The following is a 20,603-nucleotide window of genomic DNA, read 5'->3' as shown; positions in this document are numbered from 1 at the left end:
ATGCTGGATTTCTGCTTAAGCTAAAATACAGAAAAGCATGCAAAATTTGAAATGCTTAAAAACTATCATTAAATCTTTCAACTAATATAGTTATTTTTCCCTTAGAGTATTGCCACTTCTGCTTGAATCACCTAATCAAATTTAATCAAGATATCAAAGATCTACCAAAATACATTTAAAAACAAAACAAAAAAAAATTTACAAAGTGTGATTTGCTCTTCAAAAGATAGATTTCCAGTATACCTTGGATGTAGTAGTTGTTCTCTGTAAATCACTACATTTTGCTTTTCTTTCCCAAGAAATACCAGAGTCAGGCATAGAGGAACAGTTTTTTTGGTCCAAGAAGAAATCAATGATCATCAAATGTTTTCTGTGGCTGTTACTTTATATATACAAATTCTTTTCCCTCAGCAGACATTATAGGAAGTGCTAGAAATTGATATTTTTTCTTGTAGACAACCCAAGAATGGCATCAGTACACTGATGCTTAGGCATTGGCATGGCTCTAAAAATCGGAAAGCTTTGGTAACAAATTCAGTTCCTAATGCTTAATGCTTCTTAAAAGCTCCTTGGTAATGTTCTATCTCCTACATCACCTTCTCACTCATTGCAAACCAAGTCCTCACAGAGAAGTTCCTGAAGGTCTCACAAGCAGTACTTCATTTAACGTGAATCTCTCAGTATTGTCCATTTTGCTGACTGTATGCTGTGACTCCTGCTCTGAACACTTGTATCAGTAACCCCTAGCAACCAAGCCACTGATATCCTTTGGCATTACACTACAGTTATTAGATGCTAGAGTTAGTATACTTTAAAAAAATGCACTTGCTAATCCATCAAAAATCATAGGACTCCCTTATTTTCCTAGGATGTAGCGAAAGCCAATCTGTACATCTGGCATGCCATAGACATGTACAATCTCGCTATTCTTGGGCCAAAGAACTAGCACTTCAATCCAGGTTGTACCTGTAAAGGCCTCACTTGACATACCACTACCGAAAGGAAACACTCTGTTTAGTGTTTGGCTGCTGCATAAATACCTGCCCACGAGGTCTTGCATGGATACAGATATGGTTGGACTAAACGACCTTAGTGGTGCTTTCCAGCCTTAAGGATTTTACGATTCTGTGCTCTTTGCAAGATCTGGACTGTTGCAAAAGCTTCGTTTGCAGCAGTCTCTTCTTTCCGGCAGGGCTTTGCTTTTGTGGCAAATGTTTGCAGCTCGGTCGTGCAGCATGCTAGATCCTGAGGGCAGTGTGGAGCACAAACCTTCCTCTTCCTTCCCTAAAGTTTTTCTCATCCCTCTAGCCATGCTCCTTGCAATTACAGCACTCCTGCTCTTAGCATTTTCCGCTACTCGGCAGAAAGAGACTGATTTTTACACTTTTAAAGTTGTAAACATCAGGGGCAAACTAGTATCTCTGGAGAAATACAGGGGCTCGGTAAGTGCACGCTCCTCGCATGTCTGCAAAAACCAAGGGGGGGTGGAGAGATTGGACATAAACTCGATGCATGCAGCTAGATTTGCATTTGCGACTCTTCAACTGATCTGGAGTGTTGCCTGTGTGCCTGCTTTGATATCGCTCCGTAGGTCTTTGCACTCTTTAAATAAAGCGTTTGCAGGTCTCACCTCTGTGTGTCAGAGTGTTCCTTGTGCAGGCTGCTCCTGCATACGTGGCAGGCAGGGAACGTCCGTGCGCCTCTCCTCTGTGCAGCAGGATGAATTGCACTGGGTTGCAGCTACTAAACTTGAAGCATTTTATCTTTGTACATATTACTTTTGGAGCATATTTCTGCCTTTTCACTGCATGACTGTTCGTAATTTTTTTTTTCCTGGATTCCATCCTTTGAAGTTCTGCATTAAAAGAAAAAAACAAACAACATTTAATCAGTGGTTAATGGAGTTAACAAATTTTGTCATGATTAGCAATACAGTGATAAAAGGTGATTGATTTATTGATAGAATAATTATTTTTGTGTAAGTGTATAGTGAAAAGGTAGCACAATCATGCTGTTCCACTTGATTTTAGTATGACAGCAATAAGATGAGCAAGAAAACATTATTTTATGATGTCTTAAATTTCATGTATATGTTACATTAAGGTGTTCTAGACAGAGCTTACCAGTTTAAAAACAATTGCTCTAGATGTAAGCTGTTTTTCAGCGATTTGACAATGTAAGATGCCCAGTCCCTATGGAAGTGAAGAGAGGTTAGAATAAGGAGAGGGGCATGAAGTTCTTATAGATAGATTCAGAAATTAGAGAAAATAAAACAACACAAAGTCCACAACCTCCACCCTTAGCACTCATTATGTGATGCTACTGAAAAAAGCAGGCACTACTTTCACTTTCACTCTTAGCCTCAGCTTTGTGTGTCCACAATCTTTTCTACCCTTCTCAGGTAATTCATTCAGGTCATTGAGCTCACTGGTCCACAGTGGTGAATCACTAAAACATTAGCAGGAAGACAAGAGAGGGTCCATGGGAAGAGAAGTACATTTTCCTGAGCTGCTAAGTAAAGATAAATACTGCTGGATTTAAACCAAATGACAGTCAGAGTCCTCCTCCATTCACAATTTGGTTAGGAGATAGAGCAGAACTGGTCCAATGCACACTCAAATATCTGTCTTGGGAAAAGAAAACCAACGTGGAATCTATGCAATGTTTGCTTATTTATTTGTTTGTTTATTAAAAGAGTTCCTTCCAAAGTCTCTGTCAATAAAACCTGTCACAAGGGCATGTTTTTTCTGCAGGTCATCTACATATCTGAGTAAGCAAATACTACCTGTAGCTCTACTTCAGAGCCAGAATCCACATAGTAACAGGAGGAAACTGGAGGCACTCTTTCCAAGCACCCTGCAGTGTTCTGTGGCTGTTTGCCCCCTGTATAACAAGTTGCTGAGCCTGCTCTGGTATCTCATGATGGCATTAGATTAGGAGTGTGCATCTCCATCTCCTGCTCTGGTAGCAGGCAGTCCTCAAGGAGTAACTGGTTTTGTAAGGGAGCCATACCTTGTTAACGGTTAATGCTGGTGGATGTTCCTCCTTGTTCTCTGCTAATCCTTGTGGAAGAACTTATTCCAAAAAAAGGTGATGACCATCTTCTATATGGAACAGAAGGATTTGCATTCAGAGAGCTCTTTGTGAATGCATATGCAGAAATTTAAACTACTTTATGATAATAAACCACCCCCCCTTCTGCCATTATATTGTCAGAGTTCAGTATCAAGTAAACAAAAGTTAATTAAACACTTATTTCTTAGACCAAACCTCCTTTAATCTGCAGTTAGGTAAGTAATGTTAAGATGTAGGTTTATCATAATATTTTGAAGCAATTAAAAGAACGTAAGTAATGAATCAGTGCTGTGTATGTGCTGCTGGTGCTTTAGAGTGAGTGTGGCACTAGCTAGCCCTTGGAACAATAGTCTGCAAATTGCTGAACCAGCTTTTGTCAGCATTAAGCTTACTGGCAGATGCAGAGGAAACATTTCTTCAGCTCAGTCATTCAGATAATTTATTTAAATAATTATTTATTTAGTAGTCTAGAAGCTAACCAAGAGTTGAAAAAAAATCAGAATTTTTCCTGAGGAGAAAAAAAAAATTAAATTCTAAAAAGACAAGAGTCATGCTGAGTAGAAATAAACAATTCAATTGTTTGTGCAGTTCATGACATGCAGGATCTTTCCTCAATAACTCAGTATTAATCTAAAATAATACGTATTCAGACCATAGGGATAATTGTTCTTACCAAGAAAATAGTGAGACAGATTGATAATAATTTGATTTCCATTCAAGTGTATCTTGATACATATTAGAAGTACCATTGGTTGTATAGTAAATAAGAAGAGTACTACTTAAAATTCTGAAGTAAAGTGGATTGGGCACTCTTACAATGTACAGCATTATTTTACTGTGGGAAGTAATGCCAGGCACCTTGCATCGTAGCTCTCTGCAGTCTGAGAACATAGTATTATTGAACGTGCATAAGGGCAGGATAATGATACTTAATTACTGTACAAATAATTGCTATAATAATTGCTATTTTTATCGTTGAAGGTAACAATTGAGTGAGTTTAATCTGACATTTGTAGCTGATCTTTCATCTAGCTAGATGGGGCCAATTAAGAACCTTCAGGTCTAAAAACATGAGCATCTACTGTTTCATTTTATTGTTAACATTTTACTGTTTAAAGTTCCACATAGGATTACTTTAAGCTGATAGCAGACTCTTAGTCTTTAGGGATTTTCCTCAAGTACACTGTGTAAACATCAAGTAAACCAAGAACTGAATTTGCAGTGTGTAACAGATGAGCTCACTACTAGAACACGTAGGTTTCTCAAGGAAAGCAAAGGAAAGAGTAGTATTAAAAGGTAAGACAACAGTTTATACAGAACTCAGATTAAATTGGTTTTGAAAGGTTCAGGTTGAATTGTTAGCATTGCACACTAGGTGGTGTGCTTGACTTGCACTCTCAGAGCCTAAGGTGTGAGAAAAGTCACTCAACAGGGAGTACTGATCTTAATTTAAATCATTAATAGTTGTCAAAGTACAATCTCTTTATGAGGACAAGAGGAATAGCTATTATTTATTAAAAAATAAACATAAAAAATGCAAATGACCACATTTAATCGTGTGTAGTACCAGACAGAAACGCTTATGAAATAGCTTGGTAAAAGCTTTTAAACAATCATTCTATTCTGAATACAAATTTAATCTGCAATGCTGACAGGTTGTAACAGGAACACATCATAAACATCATTTCTTCTCATTAAAAACAAAAAACAAAAAGAGGCAGGACGGGAGTGAAGGAAAGGGGAAGGAGAACAGAGAGGAGAGAAAATCCTAAACCCTAATTATACAGCTATATTTAAAATTTCAAATGGAGCTCTTAAATATTGTTTGAATGAGTGTGATGCTTTGGAAATTAGTTAGATGGCTCCAGATAGTAATTCATATGTAAGTTTATAGGGATTGCTTAAACTATATTTTGTTGACACACTACAACACAAAGAAGATAACATAAATTTCTGCTTTAGAAGATTACCTTCCTATCTTCCAGGGAAAACAAATAGGACTGCTCAGAAAACACTTAAATATAGCCACATACTTTTACAATGCACAAAATACACAAAGTGTTAATGTTTAACATAAGAAATCATAAATGCCAACTTCACTTGAGCTTTCTCTTTACTGCCTCCTACACCTACAGAGACTTCACCCTATTATCCCATACCTTACCCAGATTATGAGTTTTTGTCCGATAATTTGGGTTTGAGACTTAACAGTGTTATCCATAGCCATGTATCTTTCATGTATTAATGATAATTTATATACATATACTCTATTCATGTTTCCTAATAATCTTATATCATATATCATATTATATCATATGCATAAGAATCTGGAATAATGATAACAGTAGAATCCAAAGTTTACATTGAGCAAAGACAGCAAAGACATGAGTATGAAGTAGGATTTTTTCCTTCTTTTCTTGCCCTGCAGGTACTTGCTGTGAACCTTTGATCAGGTCAGTCAATGTGTCCAAGCTTCAGGTGCAGCTCTTGCTGCACTGGGCCCCTCAGCACTGCTGTCTCACACTGACAATAATGAAGCCAACATGACAGCTTCCATGAAGCTATTGCAGAAAGATGGATGTGAATAGCTACTGTTGTACTAGTACTGGGGAATGTGTTGGCTGCGTTGACTGAATTCAAACTTTTTTTTGCAATTTAAAATGAAGCATCAACTTCTGGGCTGCTGTATAATCTGTAGAAACCCACTGGATTCACTGTAAACTAGGTGGTATAATAAATATATATAGGCTTATTACTCTGAAAGAATGGTTTGAAAAAGAATATAATGTACTTATATGTAAAGAAACCTCACCATAAACTGCATGATGCTACTTCTATTAATAAAAATCTTACTGCATCTAAAAGGTCTGCAATATTCAGCTTTATTGTACTCTCAAGAATACTTTAAAATGGACATGTTCTTCACTACTTTGGATCTGTAATTGGGGCAGTAAGTCTTCATACTGAATATGCTGCCATTCTGTCATAAATGAGTAGACTTAATCTAGAAATTGTGTGCATCCATTTATCATTGCCAGTACATCTACACTACATATACAGCATTTTTTAATCTCTTGTTCTCTTGTTCTTCAGGTGTCATTAGTTGTCAACGTTGCAAGTGAGTGTGGGTTTACAGATAGTCACTACAAGGCCTTACAGCAGTTACAGAAAGACCTTGGCCCATATCATTTCAATGTGCTGGCATTCCCATGCAATCAGTTTGGGCAGCAAGAACCAGACACCAACAAAGAAATTGAGAGTTTTGCACGAAAGACTTACGGTGCCTCCTTTCCTATGTTCAGCAAAGTTGCAGTCAGTGGAGCTGGTGCAATTCCTGCCTTCAAGTACTTAATTGGTGAGTAATCAGAAACAGTGATGGGTTGTTTCCCCAGTATAGAATTTCTCTGACACAGAATACTGTCTGATTAAAAAGGGTGCCTATGACTGTGCTCACAGGAGCACAGCACAGAATTTTCAGAAGTCAGAAGTCATTCAGTCCATCCTCTGCACAAGACAGGATTTCTGTCTATGTCATTATGACAGGTTTGTCTAGTATTTAAAAAAATATTTCAAGGAATGAAGACTCTACAATAACAAATGCCCAATAAGAGCTACTCACTTCCTCTGCATGGAATACAGGTCTTGAAATATTCCCCTACACGTATACAAAACCTGATCTTCATTTTTCCACTTTGTAATCTTTCAAGCGATTCTCCTGTGATATGACTGTTGCAGGTTGGATTTAAAGATTTATTTGAAGATCTTTAGGATAATTGGAAGCAAAGTGCCTACATTATTTACTTCTTCATCAAAAAGTGAAACCAGACACTAAGAGTTAACCTTGAATACTTCCTCAGTCCTTACCAAACATTGGAATAGCCATACTGTACTGTTCTTCCAGTTCTGATCTGTATTATAGCTTGAAGAGGCTTTGTTCCTTCTTGGCAGACAGCTAATAAAGTACGCTGCAAAGCACAGTATTCACTATCAAGACACTATTTTTCATTCACCAAGTGAATGCTCTAAGATACCATTTAAATGACAGACTTAAATGACAGCTTTTATCAAATGTTAAAGAAATGTCTTCTAGGAATTATTTATAATAAAGACCAAGATGACATGGTTTCACAAGCTGCACTCTGCAAGAACCATGCCACTTCTTATTCTCTCGAACACCACAGTGTTTTCTCACATACCACTGAATATAAAGGAGTGGTGCTACTATTATTTTTGGCTACCTCACACAATGCCCCCTCCAGGTGTTTATTGTGGATCTTTCTGCTAGTCAAAATTCCCTTTAAATCTCTTCCTGCTCTTCCATTTCTATTTTTCCATGTGTGGTTGTCACCACAGACCTGTCACATGAAACTTGCATATCTTTTCCTTTCCTGTTTGTCCACACACAATAAGAAGCTGCTGGAGGCAGTATATTTACTGCATCTTAACAACCAGTCAACTGTGTAGGCCTGTCTGTATACTGAGAATACTCTGAAATATCTCTGGATCACATATGAGATTTTGCCCATTGTATAATTAGTGGAAAAAAATGCTAATTTGTCTGTAGGGTCTGTACTTGTGCCATTGGTGTAATGAGACTCTTCAACTTACTGAAAATCCTGAACATTTTGTTAGTTACATAAAAAACAGTAAAGGCTAAGAATACAACTGTAGTGAAATGAATACACAGTCATGGAGAGAAAAAGTAGTATACGAGGATTAGGACGAAACCTCCTAGAACAATTTACCATGTTACTTCTTCACATAGCGTTTCTTGAAACATTCTTCTGAAGCAGTATGATACCAGGTGTTTTTGGAGTAAAAATTCTGGTTAGTTAAACAACTTGTCACTCCTGGTGCAGCTATTCTGGTTTTTATATCCCAAATTCAATTTCCTTATCAGTGTTCAACTGTTTCAAGTTATCTGTACAGTACAGACACACATTCTTCATGTGTCTACAGTCTTTTCTTCTGTCTGTCTTGAGCTTGATTGTGTTTCCATCGTTCTCCAGGGAACTAATGTCTAGTTAAATCTCCTTGTCAGAAAATTCATCGTAACATTGACTCCAAACACCCCCTAAATTTAACATTCCTTCCTTCTCTGGTAATCATCAAATTGGCACAAATAAATTTCAAGAACTGAAGAACTGGTTAACATGGCTTTCTTTTTTTCTTTTTTCTTCTTTTTCTCCCCCTGTAGATTCCACAGGAGAAGAACCAACCTGGAACTTCTGGAAATACTTGGTAGACCCCAATGGGAAAGTAGTAAAGGTTTGGGACTCTACTGTCTCTGTTGAAGAAATAAGGCCTCATGTTACAGATCTTGTGAGGAAAATCATCCTGAAGAAAAAAGATGAATTATGACTTTCAAAAATCAAAGCATGTCAATTACGTCTTTAGTGAGAATTAGGACTGGGCTTTGTCTTTTCTCATTTAAAAAGAAAGAATATGCAGAAGAGAAATCACGGAATTGGATATTCACCACCTTCAGAATGTAGGAAAAAGATAAATTTAAATTACTTTTTAATTTAATTTTTGCTATTTCCAAATGCATTCTATTTGATCCTGCCAAGAAAGAAGACCTCATCAGCAACTTTTTAATTCCCAGTTCAAATTATTATTTGTTTATAACACTACAAAAAGCCAGTTAATGTACCTCCAGCAAAGAGGCTCAGAGTAACAAGAATTTCCCAACTGGGATCTTACTGACATAAAAAATTCTGTTGTCATATTTTGATTGCAAACTAAATGAAAAAATAAAGAATAAAAAGTGTGTGATTGATTTAAGGCATGTGCTAGGAAGAGGGCAAAAACAGGTACTTCCAGGCCAAGCAGTCTTCATTGTATGTTTTTCTAGTTATGACAGTCAAACATTTAATTTCATCTGCCTGGGAAGTCTCCCCAGAAAGTCAGTTGTTAAGGGCCTGAAAACAACATATCCACAAAACTTAAAACAGAATACAAAGTCTCTGTAAAAGCTCTCCAAAATCTATAAAAGACCTGTACATTTTTACATCCAGTAAGGATTATCAGATGATATGTAAATTTGAACATCTAGAGGACCAGAGCCTACATGGAATGGCTGTTGCCTTCTTTTAGTAGCATTGTGGCTTAGAAGACTTACTCTCACCTCCTATAATGATGCTTTTTCAATTTATAACACCATCTGATTTTACTTCACGTACAAACATTAGAGAATCAACATTTTCCCATGGAATGCATTTTTCAAAACCTTTGGCTGTTTCATAATGCTGCATTATTTAATCTTACATTAATGTTGCAATTGTTTAGTTGTACCCTTTTTTCAAGGGTAGCACTCAGGCACAAACTTCACACTGCAGAACTTCTGAGGTTATCTAAAATAATAACAGTTACAGCCCCATTGTTATTTGATATAAATGCACTGAAAATCTTGTCACTGAAAATCTCTTTTCCTCAATAAAAACACAGTGTACAGGTTCCTTGCTTTTAAACCCAGGAAGAATCTAGTCTTGTCCAATGTCAGTGTTATTGACAAGTGAAAGCTTTTTTGGTACATTGTAATGCTTTTTTAAAGTAGCAAAACCAGTATTTGTCCATGCAGTTATCAGGGTTCAAGCACAATAAATAAATAAGCCTTAATTGCTCTGGCCATAGTATGAACTTATATGGCAGTGATGAGTTGGAATAGCTCTTCAGCATCCAAACAATTGTCAGCTAAAATCGAAGGCAAGTATTATGGCATGCAGTGGCTTGCAGAAAAAGAGGGGAGATAAGAGTATTGAAGAACAATTGGAAATAAAAGAGTTGATCTTAGAGTCCATTAAAAATCCCATGCTTTAGCAGCTGCTCCCTTCTGAGGTCTTGGACACATTACGTAGGCTGGCCTAAGGAAGTAAAGAGCTGGAGTTGCTTTATGGTTTGAAGAATAGCTGTGAGTGGCAGAGATTGTACTGTAGAAAGCAAGCTGAATATCCCTGAAAAAAAAGCAAGAGCAAGGGGTTTTGTTGTTTTTAATTTTTAGTCAGGAGAGGAAAAAAAAAGAAAAAGAGGTGAAGAAAATAAAAGGAAGAAGTAACAGAAGCACAAAAGCAAAAAGAAAAGAAAAAAAAGATCAGGTAAGAAGGGAAAAATGGGAAGGAACTGAAAAGACAGTTTGCAATCAAAGACTCTTTAGGATAAATAGAGGACAAAAATGTTCAGTTGTATTGAAACTAATGAGCACGCTCCAAGCAAGATCAGCTACTTTGTCTCTTGGAGCATAGCTTCAGAGTACAGGAAATCAGTGCAAATGGCAGTGAACATGTCTGTATTCTCCTCTATAGAGAGAAAAGTGGACTCCACTGTCCATTCAATCATTTGGTCTGTGCCTACATGAATCACTCAGAGCAGTTGTTGCAAAGAAAAATCAAAAAGGAAGCAGAATCAGAATGGGCCAGCGGTGTGCTGGGACAAAGAACCCAACTACTACAAAAGGAGCTGTTTTATGACTACAGTTGTTTATCTTTTCCATTGGTCTAACTTGCTGTTAGCAGATAGCAAGAGCTGGAAGTATTTTCCATATAAAGTATGTTTCTATTAACTGAAGCCCTGATGAGCTCAGGTCATGCTTTGCAAGACATTTTAAGCCCTCTCTATTTCAATGTAGGGTGTTCAACTTCAAACAGAAATCTGGATTTATGTGTGATCTTTCATTCCCTATCAGATAAATACTGAAAGTCTAAAAAGATGTGATGACAATGACTAGTTGGGAAGAGTTCATTCCACATGGACAAATACTCTCTGGGCTGCATTACAAAGCTAGGAAAATGAAAGCGAACAAAAACAATTTTCACCAATAATACTGCAATAGGACAGGACTAAATTCTTCGTAAATCATCCTGGGGCTAAAAGCAGGGGACCAGTACATTGTATTTTTGCTGAGGTAAAAATAATCCTTGCTGACAGGATTGTCAAAGGGTTTCTGTCAAAGAGCAGTGAGGCTGTAATTGTTAACATTATTTTAGAAGGAGCTAAGAAGTGTGAAGTCTGAGCAGACACCCAAGTGCTATGAATAACTTAATACTGATAACTATTGGGGTTGGTGTTCTTAACAATTTGGCAGTTTAAAGAGAATCAGTATTACATATGCAAGCTTTGAAATTTGAAAAGGTGGGTGGTTTTAAGCGCATGTATAACTCTCCGAAGTTAACAGAAACGTTTTTATGATTAAAGTGAACGTGTGGTATATATTCCATCTTTTGTCACACTGGAAATCTAGTCTGCAGAATAAATGTTTTGGTCATTTAATGAAAGTTACAGAGAAAAGTAAATATTCTTGGCTGCAGATTAGTTCACATCTAGTTACAAGTCCTCCATGACCACCTGCTCCAAAAAAAATTGTAAACAAAATTGTTCTGGCGTGTTGAGACTATTTTTCATCATGCAGAGATCTGAAATTACATTTTTCCCTACAGCAAGTCCTGAAAACTGTAAAACAGCACTGAATTTATAGCGTGAGACTAGCTGCTTTGCAGCCTGTCTGCTTTGCAGAGAAAATATGAGTTTGCCATAACAGATAAGCATATTTATGCATGGAGAGTGATTATGCTGATCACCTAAGACTTGATCCCCTACAGTTTGCAAATCTGAAGGTGTAAACTCTTGGCAAACTGATTTAAAGGTTAAAGTAACCACCTAGACAACATGACTGTGCTCAGTCATGTACTTCCTATGGCATGCAAGAGAAGAAAGACATTAAAGGCTAAGTATGATATTAAAATCAGAAAAAACATTTCAGATTTTCAGAGTTTTGTCTCACAAAGCATGGAAAGTAAGGCCTACATATATTCCAAACAGTTTTGTAATGGTATATATCACAATGAAATAAAACAATGAAATAGAACACTATGAGGTCAACACCAACCAGCCTAGTTATCCTTCTATCTACCACTGGTATTTTTGCTACATGCTAGTGATGTTTCACTCAAGTTGTTCTGGTCTGAAACACCAGTATCAAACATAATTTCTCTCTCTTGGATGGTACCAAGTTCATTGTTTCAAACACATTAGCATCCAGTGCAATAAATAGCTGAATGTAGCACTTTTCAAAGACTTGGATAGCCATGTGATTAAGCAAAAATAAATTTTATGCTATTTTCAGTTCTTGGATCAAGCAAATATGCATGTAAATGTATACTGCAGGTATTCATAGGGCCAAATGAAACTTTACAAGCTTATCTCTGACTCATTCACGGAAGGAGTTTAGTTAGCAGACAAATCAGGTGTTGCCTGTGACAATATTAATAGACTGTGGAGTAAAAACATAACTGGCAAAACAGAAAAGTGTTTACAAACACGTTGATAGAAGAGACACTAAAAACAGAGATCTAAGAGCTAATTCTGAATCACATTATATCTCCACAGCAGAGACGTATGCAGAGTAGAAGAATATACTTGAACTATACCTTAAACTTTGCTATTCAGTGGAGACTGTGTGATCTACTAATACTGCATAACCAACTCACCCACCTAACCAGCTCACAAAGATAGTACTGCCTATAGCATATGATCAGAGCTAACAAAATTCAGCGATACTTTTCATCTTTTACATCATTTCTGCCAGTTCTGCAGCAGAAAGGAAGAGGCAACAGTGGAGACTTATCAAGTGATAATGGCTAACAGTTGCAGGATCACTGTATTTTAAGTAAGCAGACTTATATTCTGAAAGGTAGGTATACCAGGAGAGTTTTGAGATGAAGCTGCCTGCATGGATTCTTTTCTCTCCATTCAGAAATGGAACCATCAGCAGAACCAGGGTCAGATTCTTTTGTAAGCACTAATTGATGGAACTAGAATAATAAAAGGAAATAATATTCTACACTGATAGGAAAGTACAATTTCCAGAACAAACTTCTGTAATATCTGCTATATAAACTCAGTTCTGTGGAATACAACAGACAGAAATTAGATAAATACTACCTTCATGGAGCTATAGCTTTAGTTTTTAGTGAGAAAGCTATTATTAGATTAGATAAAATAGTCCCATGTCTTTTTTTCCCCTTTCTCTAAAAGTACAGCTATTTCATCATAACCATGTTCATCTGAATTATATGATACTACTGTATTTTTATCTAGTAAACACATGAATCCAACAATGATAAAGAAAAGCTGTAGAGGAAAATGTCCATAATCCTGAAAATTGTTTATCCATCTTCTAACTAAGAGCAGAATAGTCAAATTATTGTTGTAATTGAAGTGCCTGCTGAATTCCCACTGTAAATTACAAATCAGTTTTCCTAACCTTTCAGTAGAGTTACATCACTCATTCAGATTTTTAACTCTTTCTCTAGTGAAAACATCAGTTATTTTATTAGTCCTGGTACACTGTTCACTCATAGGTGCACCACTAACAAGGAGAGAGAGATACTAACACGTTTTTCTGTCATATAAGCATTTTAAATTTGAAGTTTCCTCTTCCAAATGAGAACAGAATATAAATATATTAAGTTTTCAAGCAGAAGTAACCCCCAAACAATCAATTTGGTTAAGGTGAAAAATTTTGCTTGGATAAAATTAAACAAATATTTCAAGGTTGATATTCAAATATTCAAATGTTAAAAAAAAATACAGATACTGAAAGAGAAAAATTACTTGAAACCAAGAAATAGCATCTAGATGCCAATAAAGAGAGCTTTGATGACTTTAGAACTTAAAAATAGATATGGTGAATTTTGTCAGACCAGGTATTTTTCCCATGTATTTTGGATTGGGGAACAGCTCAGTTATAAAAGAATTGCCCATTTCTCATAACAAAATTTTCTTTTAAAAAAGATCTTGCTAACTTTAGAGATGGCCTAATCTCAGCAAATAGCAATACTGAAGTGAACAGGAATAAATCATTGAGTAAAATTGCAAGATCAAACCTCTCAATTATATGAATCATTTATCTTATTGAATACTGGAAATTGCAAGACACCAATTTTAGTTGTTAACTGCATGCATGGGAAATGTATTTTGTCAAAAATGAGATAAAGAACATGGGGACAAAGAGTTCATAGAGTTTGTCCCAGAAAACGAAAATATTTCAGAGAACTCACTTAAAAATTAATGTCATATGAATAATTAATGTAATAAACATGTAACAGTATAGTTGTTATAATATAGATTTTTTTAGAAGATTTAAGAAGTTAAGAGAATATTAATAGATGGCCAGCTGATATGGGATAAATCTTTCCCAAATTTCAGGTGTGAAGCTGTTTGCAACAAAAATGTTTAATTGCATCTGCAGATAGAAGATTCAGAGAAAATTATTTCACTGCCTAAGGAAGATGAAGAGATCTGAGACATTCTTTTGTTATCAGTCATTAGTAAAGAGCAAGTAATTAATTTAAATTTAAAAAATAAATAACAAAAGCAGTAATTACTGCAAGTATAAAAGTGGATGTATAATCATCCATTTGTTAGAAACAAGCATGTGAATTTCCACATCAGCCTGGAAATATCTCTCCCTTAGATTACTTAATCTGCTCCAATTGAGTTCTCTGTCAATTCTACCTGTGAAGATAAAAGTTCATTGCTTTTCTTGTCTTTTGCCTCTGACTGTTTCTTTTGATTCTTCCCCTGATGTCTCTTTTTTGACCAAATTTAAGTTCAAAGCCTCAATTAACGAAGTATGAAAGTATTACACTTTTTAAAGTCTATTCTTAAAATGTAATTTAGTAGGTCAAACACAATAGATGAAAGGAGATGAAGGGTCCAATGGAAAGTGCAATAATTTGAAGAGATTCCTATTTTCTCTTCTTTTTTTTCTGGTTTAGTTTATGATCAATATTCATCTTTTCCCTTTCTCTAATAAAAGTAGGACAACAGACTATAAAAAAAGATGCTTATGATGCTTCTGCTGGCAATATTTTGAACAAGTCTTATATGTCTATACAGGATGAAAAGGATGTAGTGGTAATTACATTTTAGCACGACAGATTACTATCACTTGGAATAATTCTGACTTGGCTCTCAAAAAAGCTCACATCATACTTTTGTGCCACCCTTCATCTCCACTTCTGCTAGAAAAAACATTCCACACAGCCAAAATTCAGTTGGCCAGTATCAAGACAAAACAATTTACTATGAATCTGTCCTAAGACATGTTCTTCCTTAAGTTCCATACCAGACACACGAGCTCCATAATTGCTACAGATGACAGTGTCAACAACTAAAAATGACCTTATTTTATGCTATATTTTTTATTATGTCACTTTTTATTTAATATTTTTTCAAAACATAATTTCTAAGAACTCTAGTATCTATTGAAAACCCCCCTGAAGAATTCTGATTTAAGATAATGTCTAGTAGTTTCAAAAGATCTAGTCTGTCACTCAGAGCAATTCCACCCATCACAGCTCTGGGGAAATAATGTGCTTTGATAAGGAGGGATACATAAAATAGGAGATAACAATCATATGACTCAATTGCATGTTATTATTATATTCAGTGTTACCCAGTGAGAAGAGGAGATAATCAGACAGAACCTCATGTGTTCCAGTTTATGCCCATCAGGAAACACTTTTTTTTTTTTTTTTTTACTGTGCAGGTAACTGAGTGCAGATGTACGTTGCCCAGAGAGGTTGTGGAGAATCCCACCTGGAGATCTTAAGTTACCTGTACATGGCTGAGGTCAACCAGCTCCAGGTATCCCTGCTAAAGCAGGGGGGTTGGATAAGATGGCCTCTAGAGGTTTCTTCCAACCTCACCCATTGTGATTAGTAACTGTTGTGCAAATGCAACTGGTTTTAAAGACCTATGGAGTGCCTTGAAAACATACAAAACCAAAAAGGATACACTTCTTTTTCATCCTTCAAACTGTCAGATTATGTTGGACAACTGATCTCCACTGCTGAAGTGAAAAGGAATTTGAAACCAAATGCAGCATCAGTCGAAGGTAGAAGGGCTATGGAAACTGATTCTCTATACCATTGCAAAATCAAGTAGTATTTCCAATACAGAAAACAAACTACCTTTCAGCACCAGAAGAAAGGAATAAAAATAAGCTTTTATCAGCATGGAAATAAAATGGAATTGTCAAGAAAATAATTTTAAGAAAGCATGTCATTGCATGTGACACACGCAGTAAAAATATCAGGAGTGAAAAGTCCAAATTCCCATCTTCCTGTAGTTACATACAATACATGTACCAAGAAGACTTCTTCCCCAACAAATCTAAAGCACTATCATCCACAGTGATATTGAACTGACACTAATGTTATGATTCCAATTGCTTATGGAATTTTGCAGTATATTTTTAAAAATCCAAATACATTTAAAATGTATTTTTAAATGCAAGGGAAACATACATTTCAGATGTCAGCCAAGTACAGACAGAAAAGCTCCCCCTCCAGGGTTATTATTAATATTTTTGCATTTTAATAAGATGGTATCATAGTAATTGGAAGCAATCCTTTGAACCTTTGTAATTCTCTGTTCAAAGGTCTCACACATTCTATGAATAACAAGTATCCTCAGCTTTCCTACCAGAAGAAAAATGATTGAGACTTCCAATAGACATCTCTGCTTCCAGACTCAGGTATGAGAGGCAAGTAGGTAATGACGTTCTGGTATTTGCAAAAGATAAATATTGCATCCCTTCGTCTCACAGGACATTAGAAAAATGAATTAATACCTGTGAAACAACCAAAACTATTAGAACAAAAGCACGGCTGAAATAACTGCATTCACAGTAGGTCTGGTAAATGCTCAGCAGTTCAACTTTTTGTCACACATTACAAACTAGCCTCTGATCCTAAAGCTTCTCATCCCACTCTCAGTGTCCTGCTTCACAGTAAGTCAGAGTCCAAATCAAAGTATTCTTTTACTCAATTCTGTCTTACCAGATAAGCTGTTGCTGCTACATCTCAGACTCAGAGCTCCTACGTCTTTGTTTCCAACTCCAGTTTTTGGAGGGACTCTCATTCACAGGCACCCTTCCAGGACTTCTAGCCTCACAATATACTTTGTAACGAAATTAAAAACTTAGCAGGAAACAGTAATACAGAATAGGAAACTTAACTCCCAATAATAAAGTCTGGAAAATTAAGAATAAATTGTAAATAAGCACCTTGCCTCTCTCTTGCTGCAGAACTTTAGTAATAGATGGTTTCCCCCTGCACCCAAATATTAAGCTGTGTGGGAGGGTTAAAGAGGAAAGAGTTATTGCTGCTTTTAGTATCTGAATTTATTTAATTATAAACTAGAATGCATGTTCTCTGTGATAGTTAAGTGAGAGAAAGGTATCCAACTCAAGGCACACGAAAATACCTGGAAAGAGTAACTTTAAAATGTTGATAGAGTTACATAACAAACTGTCATTTTATCTTTAGCAAATCCTTGTAAGTGGACTGAATCTAAACTATTGGCTAAGAAGTTGAACCAAACAAGGGAAATTAATATGCTTCAGTTCATGTTTGCAATTAAAAATTTGGGAAGATATTTGAATTTATTATTTATTTGCTGATATCCAAAAGTCACTTTTTTCATGCTTGTTTTCTTAAGGTGTGTTTCTTTAATTTTCAGTTTCAATCGTGGTAAATTCAAGCTGTGACAGAAAGTGTCAATTCACTATGAGTCAAGAAGGTATAATTTTCTATTTCTACATCATTTTCTATTAGTGTAGAATCAATGCTTAGAAGATCAAACTATTTGAATGTATTACAGGTACTACCTCTGATAGCTATTCTGCTTAAATTAAAAGGTGTGAAATAATAGGCCCATAATTTCTAACTTCCTTACAGTTGAGTACCTCAGTTGCAGAATAATCCCTGTTATTATCCCCTACATTCATAAATTACATACTGAAATCCTTTACAATTTGTGGAGTTCTATTTAAGTGGAAATTTCTTCATAATATATAATTTAAACTTTAAAATTACAAATAATCATATCTTGCAAGAAGGGTAAATAAGCAAAGTGAAGATAAATGGTTGAGCCAGTGCTGTATTGCAAATGTCTGGTAAGTAAGGAGAACAGTGTTTCTGTGTCTAAAGCTCAGCTGAGTGAAGAGAATTTGTGCCTCTGAATAGGAAAGAGAAATGAAGATAACTGCACTAAGACAAAGGTGGTTGGCTATGTTTGTTGATGGAAACCACATTATCCATCTTATTCTATTTCTAGATAGAAGAATAAGTGTAAGTGGGTAAAGTTTGATTTTTTTTTTCATAAATAAGCCTGAAATATTCTGAAATATTTACAAATAACTGCATATAAAAAAACCTGTAGATACTGGGACCATTACACATACAAATACAAACCACTAATCAGTATTCCATTCTCACCTCAAAATTACCAGTTTCAACACTTACAGTAAGTCTTTTCCACTCTGTTTCATTGATTCCCCCTCTTCAAATTTTGACTGAAATCTTACTTCCTGAGGCTCAAAATTACTTTATTCATTATTTATCTCAGAGATGGAACAAAGGCAAAATCTATACAATATAAATGACTGGAGGAATTCAATTAAAAAGTGATCCTTGTGGCAGATAGTCAGTTAAAAAGACTTGTAGAATAAGTAGGCTTAAAAGTGACATAGAAGAGCATAACAATATATGCGTTCACTTTCATAGAGAGGATCTCAAAACACACTTTTCCAAATAAGTATCAGACCACTCTATCGTTACTGAAGATTTAGAGGGAAACTGAAGCACTCACTGGGAAAGCAATTTGCTTGCAGCTGCACCTCAGCTAAAGGAGAGCAGAACATAAGATGTACAATATTCTCTTCACACATTTCTGTCCTTCACTAATACATGAGTCAAATAACACAGTAACTAAAGAGATCCTGTTCTTTCCAGTGCTCCTTGCATGAATCCTACCTTTTTGGTCCTGTAACAGCTTCTCACTGTATTATAAGTATGCATCCCTCAAATTTCTGTTCCCCTTTTGGTGTAAAACAGTACTCTGCCATCTGCGCCACTCATATGTGACAGAACACAAGTCTACCCTAACTAACATTAGTTTGAATTGTAACTCCTAATCAGGACTAGTTACTCTATTGTGACATGATAATTTTGTTTTATTGCAAAATTTGCCACAATATTACTTTTGAAAGTAATTTATACAGCTGTGCACCTATTGATAATTAAATTACACTCTTAGGAATAACATTCTAGGTAGATCTGAGAGCGAGGGCTGAAGCTGATCTAGACTGCAGCAGCTCTTAAGGTTGTCCAGAATTAATTTTCCATTTTTTAGAAGCTCAGAGAGTAGAAACGTATCCCACAAATGTTATGGATAAAATATTATAAGAGCCATAATTCAATCACAACATATAGTAACACTGTTAACATCACTGAAGTTAAAAGGTTGCCTTGGGGTCTTATGTAGATCATTTTGCTTTATACATTCTGAATAAATTAATTCTCAATTTTATCATACAACAACTGATCTGATTCTCAGTTCATCTGGTGAAAAACACCAATGTTAGAACTCTAAGTGATCACTGATGCCCCCTGATTGTTCTCACCTGGGTTGCCCTCCACCCTAACCATAAGGTCATTGGTCCAGGAGCCCTATTTAAGTTAATGTCTAGGCAGTTTTACCTTTCTTGAGGTATACCAGGCATATACCTAGGCTCAATCCTATCTCCCACTAAATGTATTATTGAGCCTCTTAGATGAACTTCATACTTATGTTGTAAGTAATTTGTGTCACATACCATCTACTGAATGGATCCTAGATTTAGTATCTTACCTTGTCTAGGCCTTCTGATGCTATTACCAGCCTTGCCCTGTTCACCTGCTGTGGGAATGTTCCCTAGCTGATGAGGACCAGCCTCTCTTCAAGCTGCTGAAACCCCAACTCGCCTGTGGATCATCTCAAGGTAAAACCTGAAGTTAAAATGCGGAGCATTAGCTGAATTACTGTGGTCTTGAGAAGTAATTTCAGGCGCTCTCTCTGTTGTACAGCATCTTTTCTTCTGTAAAAACTGAACTTCTGCTTTAGAAGGTCACTTGTGCGACAAAGTGCTTGAAATAGAGATTCACTTGGGTTGGAAGGGACCCTTAAAGGCTATCTAGTCAAATTCCCCTGTAGTGAGCAACACCTACAGCTCCATCAGGTCCAGTTTGACCTTTAATGCCTTCAGGGATAGGGCATCCACTTGGTCCAGCCTTTTTTGCAGCTTACAAAGACCAACCTTGGCACTGCTGAGGGAGGGGCAGCATAAACCTGCTGCTCTCCAGAGGACTTTCTCTAATGCTGTTTTCTGTGGGCCAAACGTGGGCACACACGACGGACACGTAGGCGCTGAACTGAGATCACCCTGCTTTTCTCTCACAGCTGGCTCTTTGCTACAGGGAACGCGGTCTGCCCCCCGATGGTTACAGGTGGGGAACCTTCCTGAACTCTCAGTTTGGGACCGAGTGCTGAGGGAGAACTGAGCCCTCCCTCGAGGCGCTGCCCTCGAGGCTCTCTCCGCCCCGGAGGAGCGGGCGGCTCCAGGTTCTTCACTTCAGGACCTCGCGGCGGTAGCTGAGCAGCGCTGAGGGGCCGCCGCCCGAGCTCCGCCCGCCGCCGCCGCCCCT

At 36.6% G+C, this 20,603-nt stretch overlaps 1 protein-coding gene across 1 annotated transcript; it reads left to right on the top strand.

Annotated features, from left to right (window-relative positions):
* The first annotated feature begins 1,225 nt into the window (after positions 1-1,225).
* GPX7 (glutathione peroxidase 7) lies at positions 1,226-9,203 on the top strand. Its single transcript, XM_065746178.1, has 3 exons — positions 1,226-1,442; positions 6,169-6,430; positions 8,273-9,203. The coding sequence occupies exons 1-3, from the start codon at positions 1,236-1,238 to the stop codon at positions 8,434-8,436; spliced, it is 633 nt and encodes a 210-aa protein (XP_065602250.1). The 5' UTR covers positions 1,226-1,235; the 3' UTR covers positions 8,437-9,203.
* Positions 9,204-20,603: the final 11,400 nt, after the last annotated feature.

Source organism: Cyrtonyx montezumae, unplaced genomic scaffold (assembly GCF_038088225.1).
Source record: "Cyrtonyx montezumae isolate F1298 unplaced genomic scaffold, pur_monq_1.0 scaffold_1, whole genome shotgun sequence".
Lineage (NCBI taxonomy): Eukaryota > Metazoa > Chordata > Aves > Galliformes > Odontophoridae > Cyrtonyx > Cyrtonyx montezumae.
Note: the sequence above shows the minus strand (reverse complement) of the source record. Positions and strands in the feature narration are given on the sequence as shown.

Coding starts and splice junctions, on each gene's coding strand:
- GPX7 (XM_065746178.1), top strand. CDS start 1,236: ATGCTAGATCCTGAGGGCAGTGTGGAGCACAAACCTTCCTCTTCCTTC. Junction 1,443..6,168: donor TGGAGAAATACAGGGGCTCG/GTAAGTGCACGC, acceptor CTTGTTCTTCAG/GTGTCATTAGTTGTCAACGT. Junction 6,431..8,272: donor TGCCTTCAAGTACTTAATTG/GTGAGTAATCAG, acceptor CTCCCCCTGTAG/ATTCCACAGGAGAAGAACCA.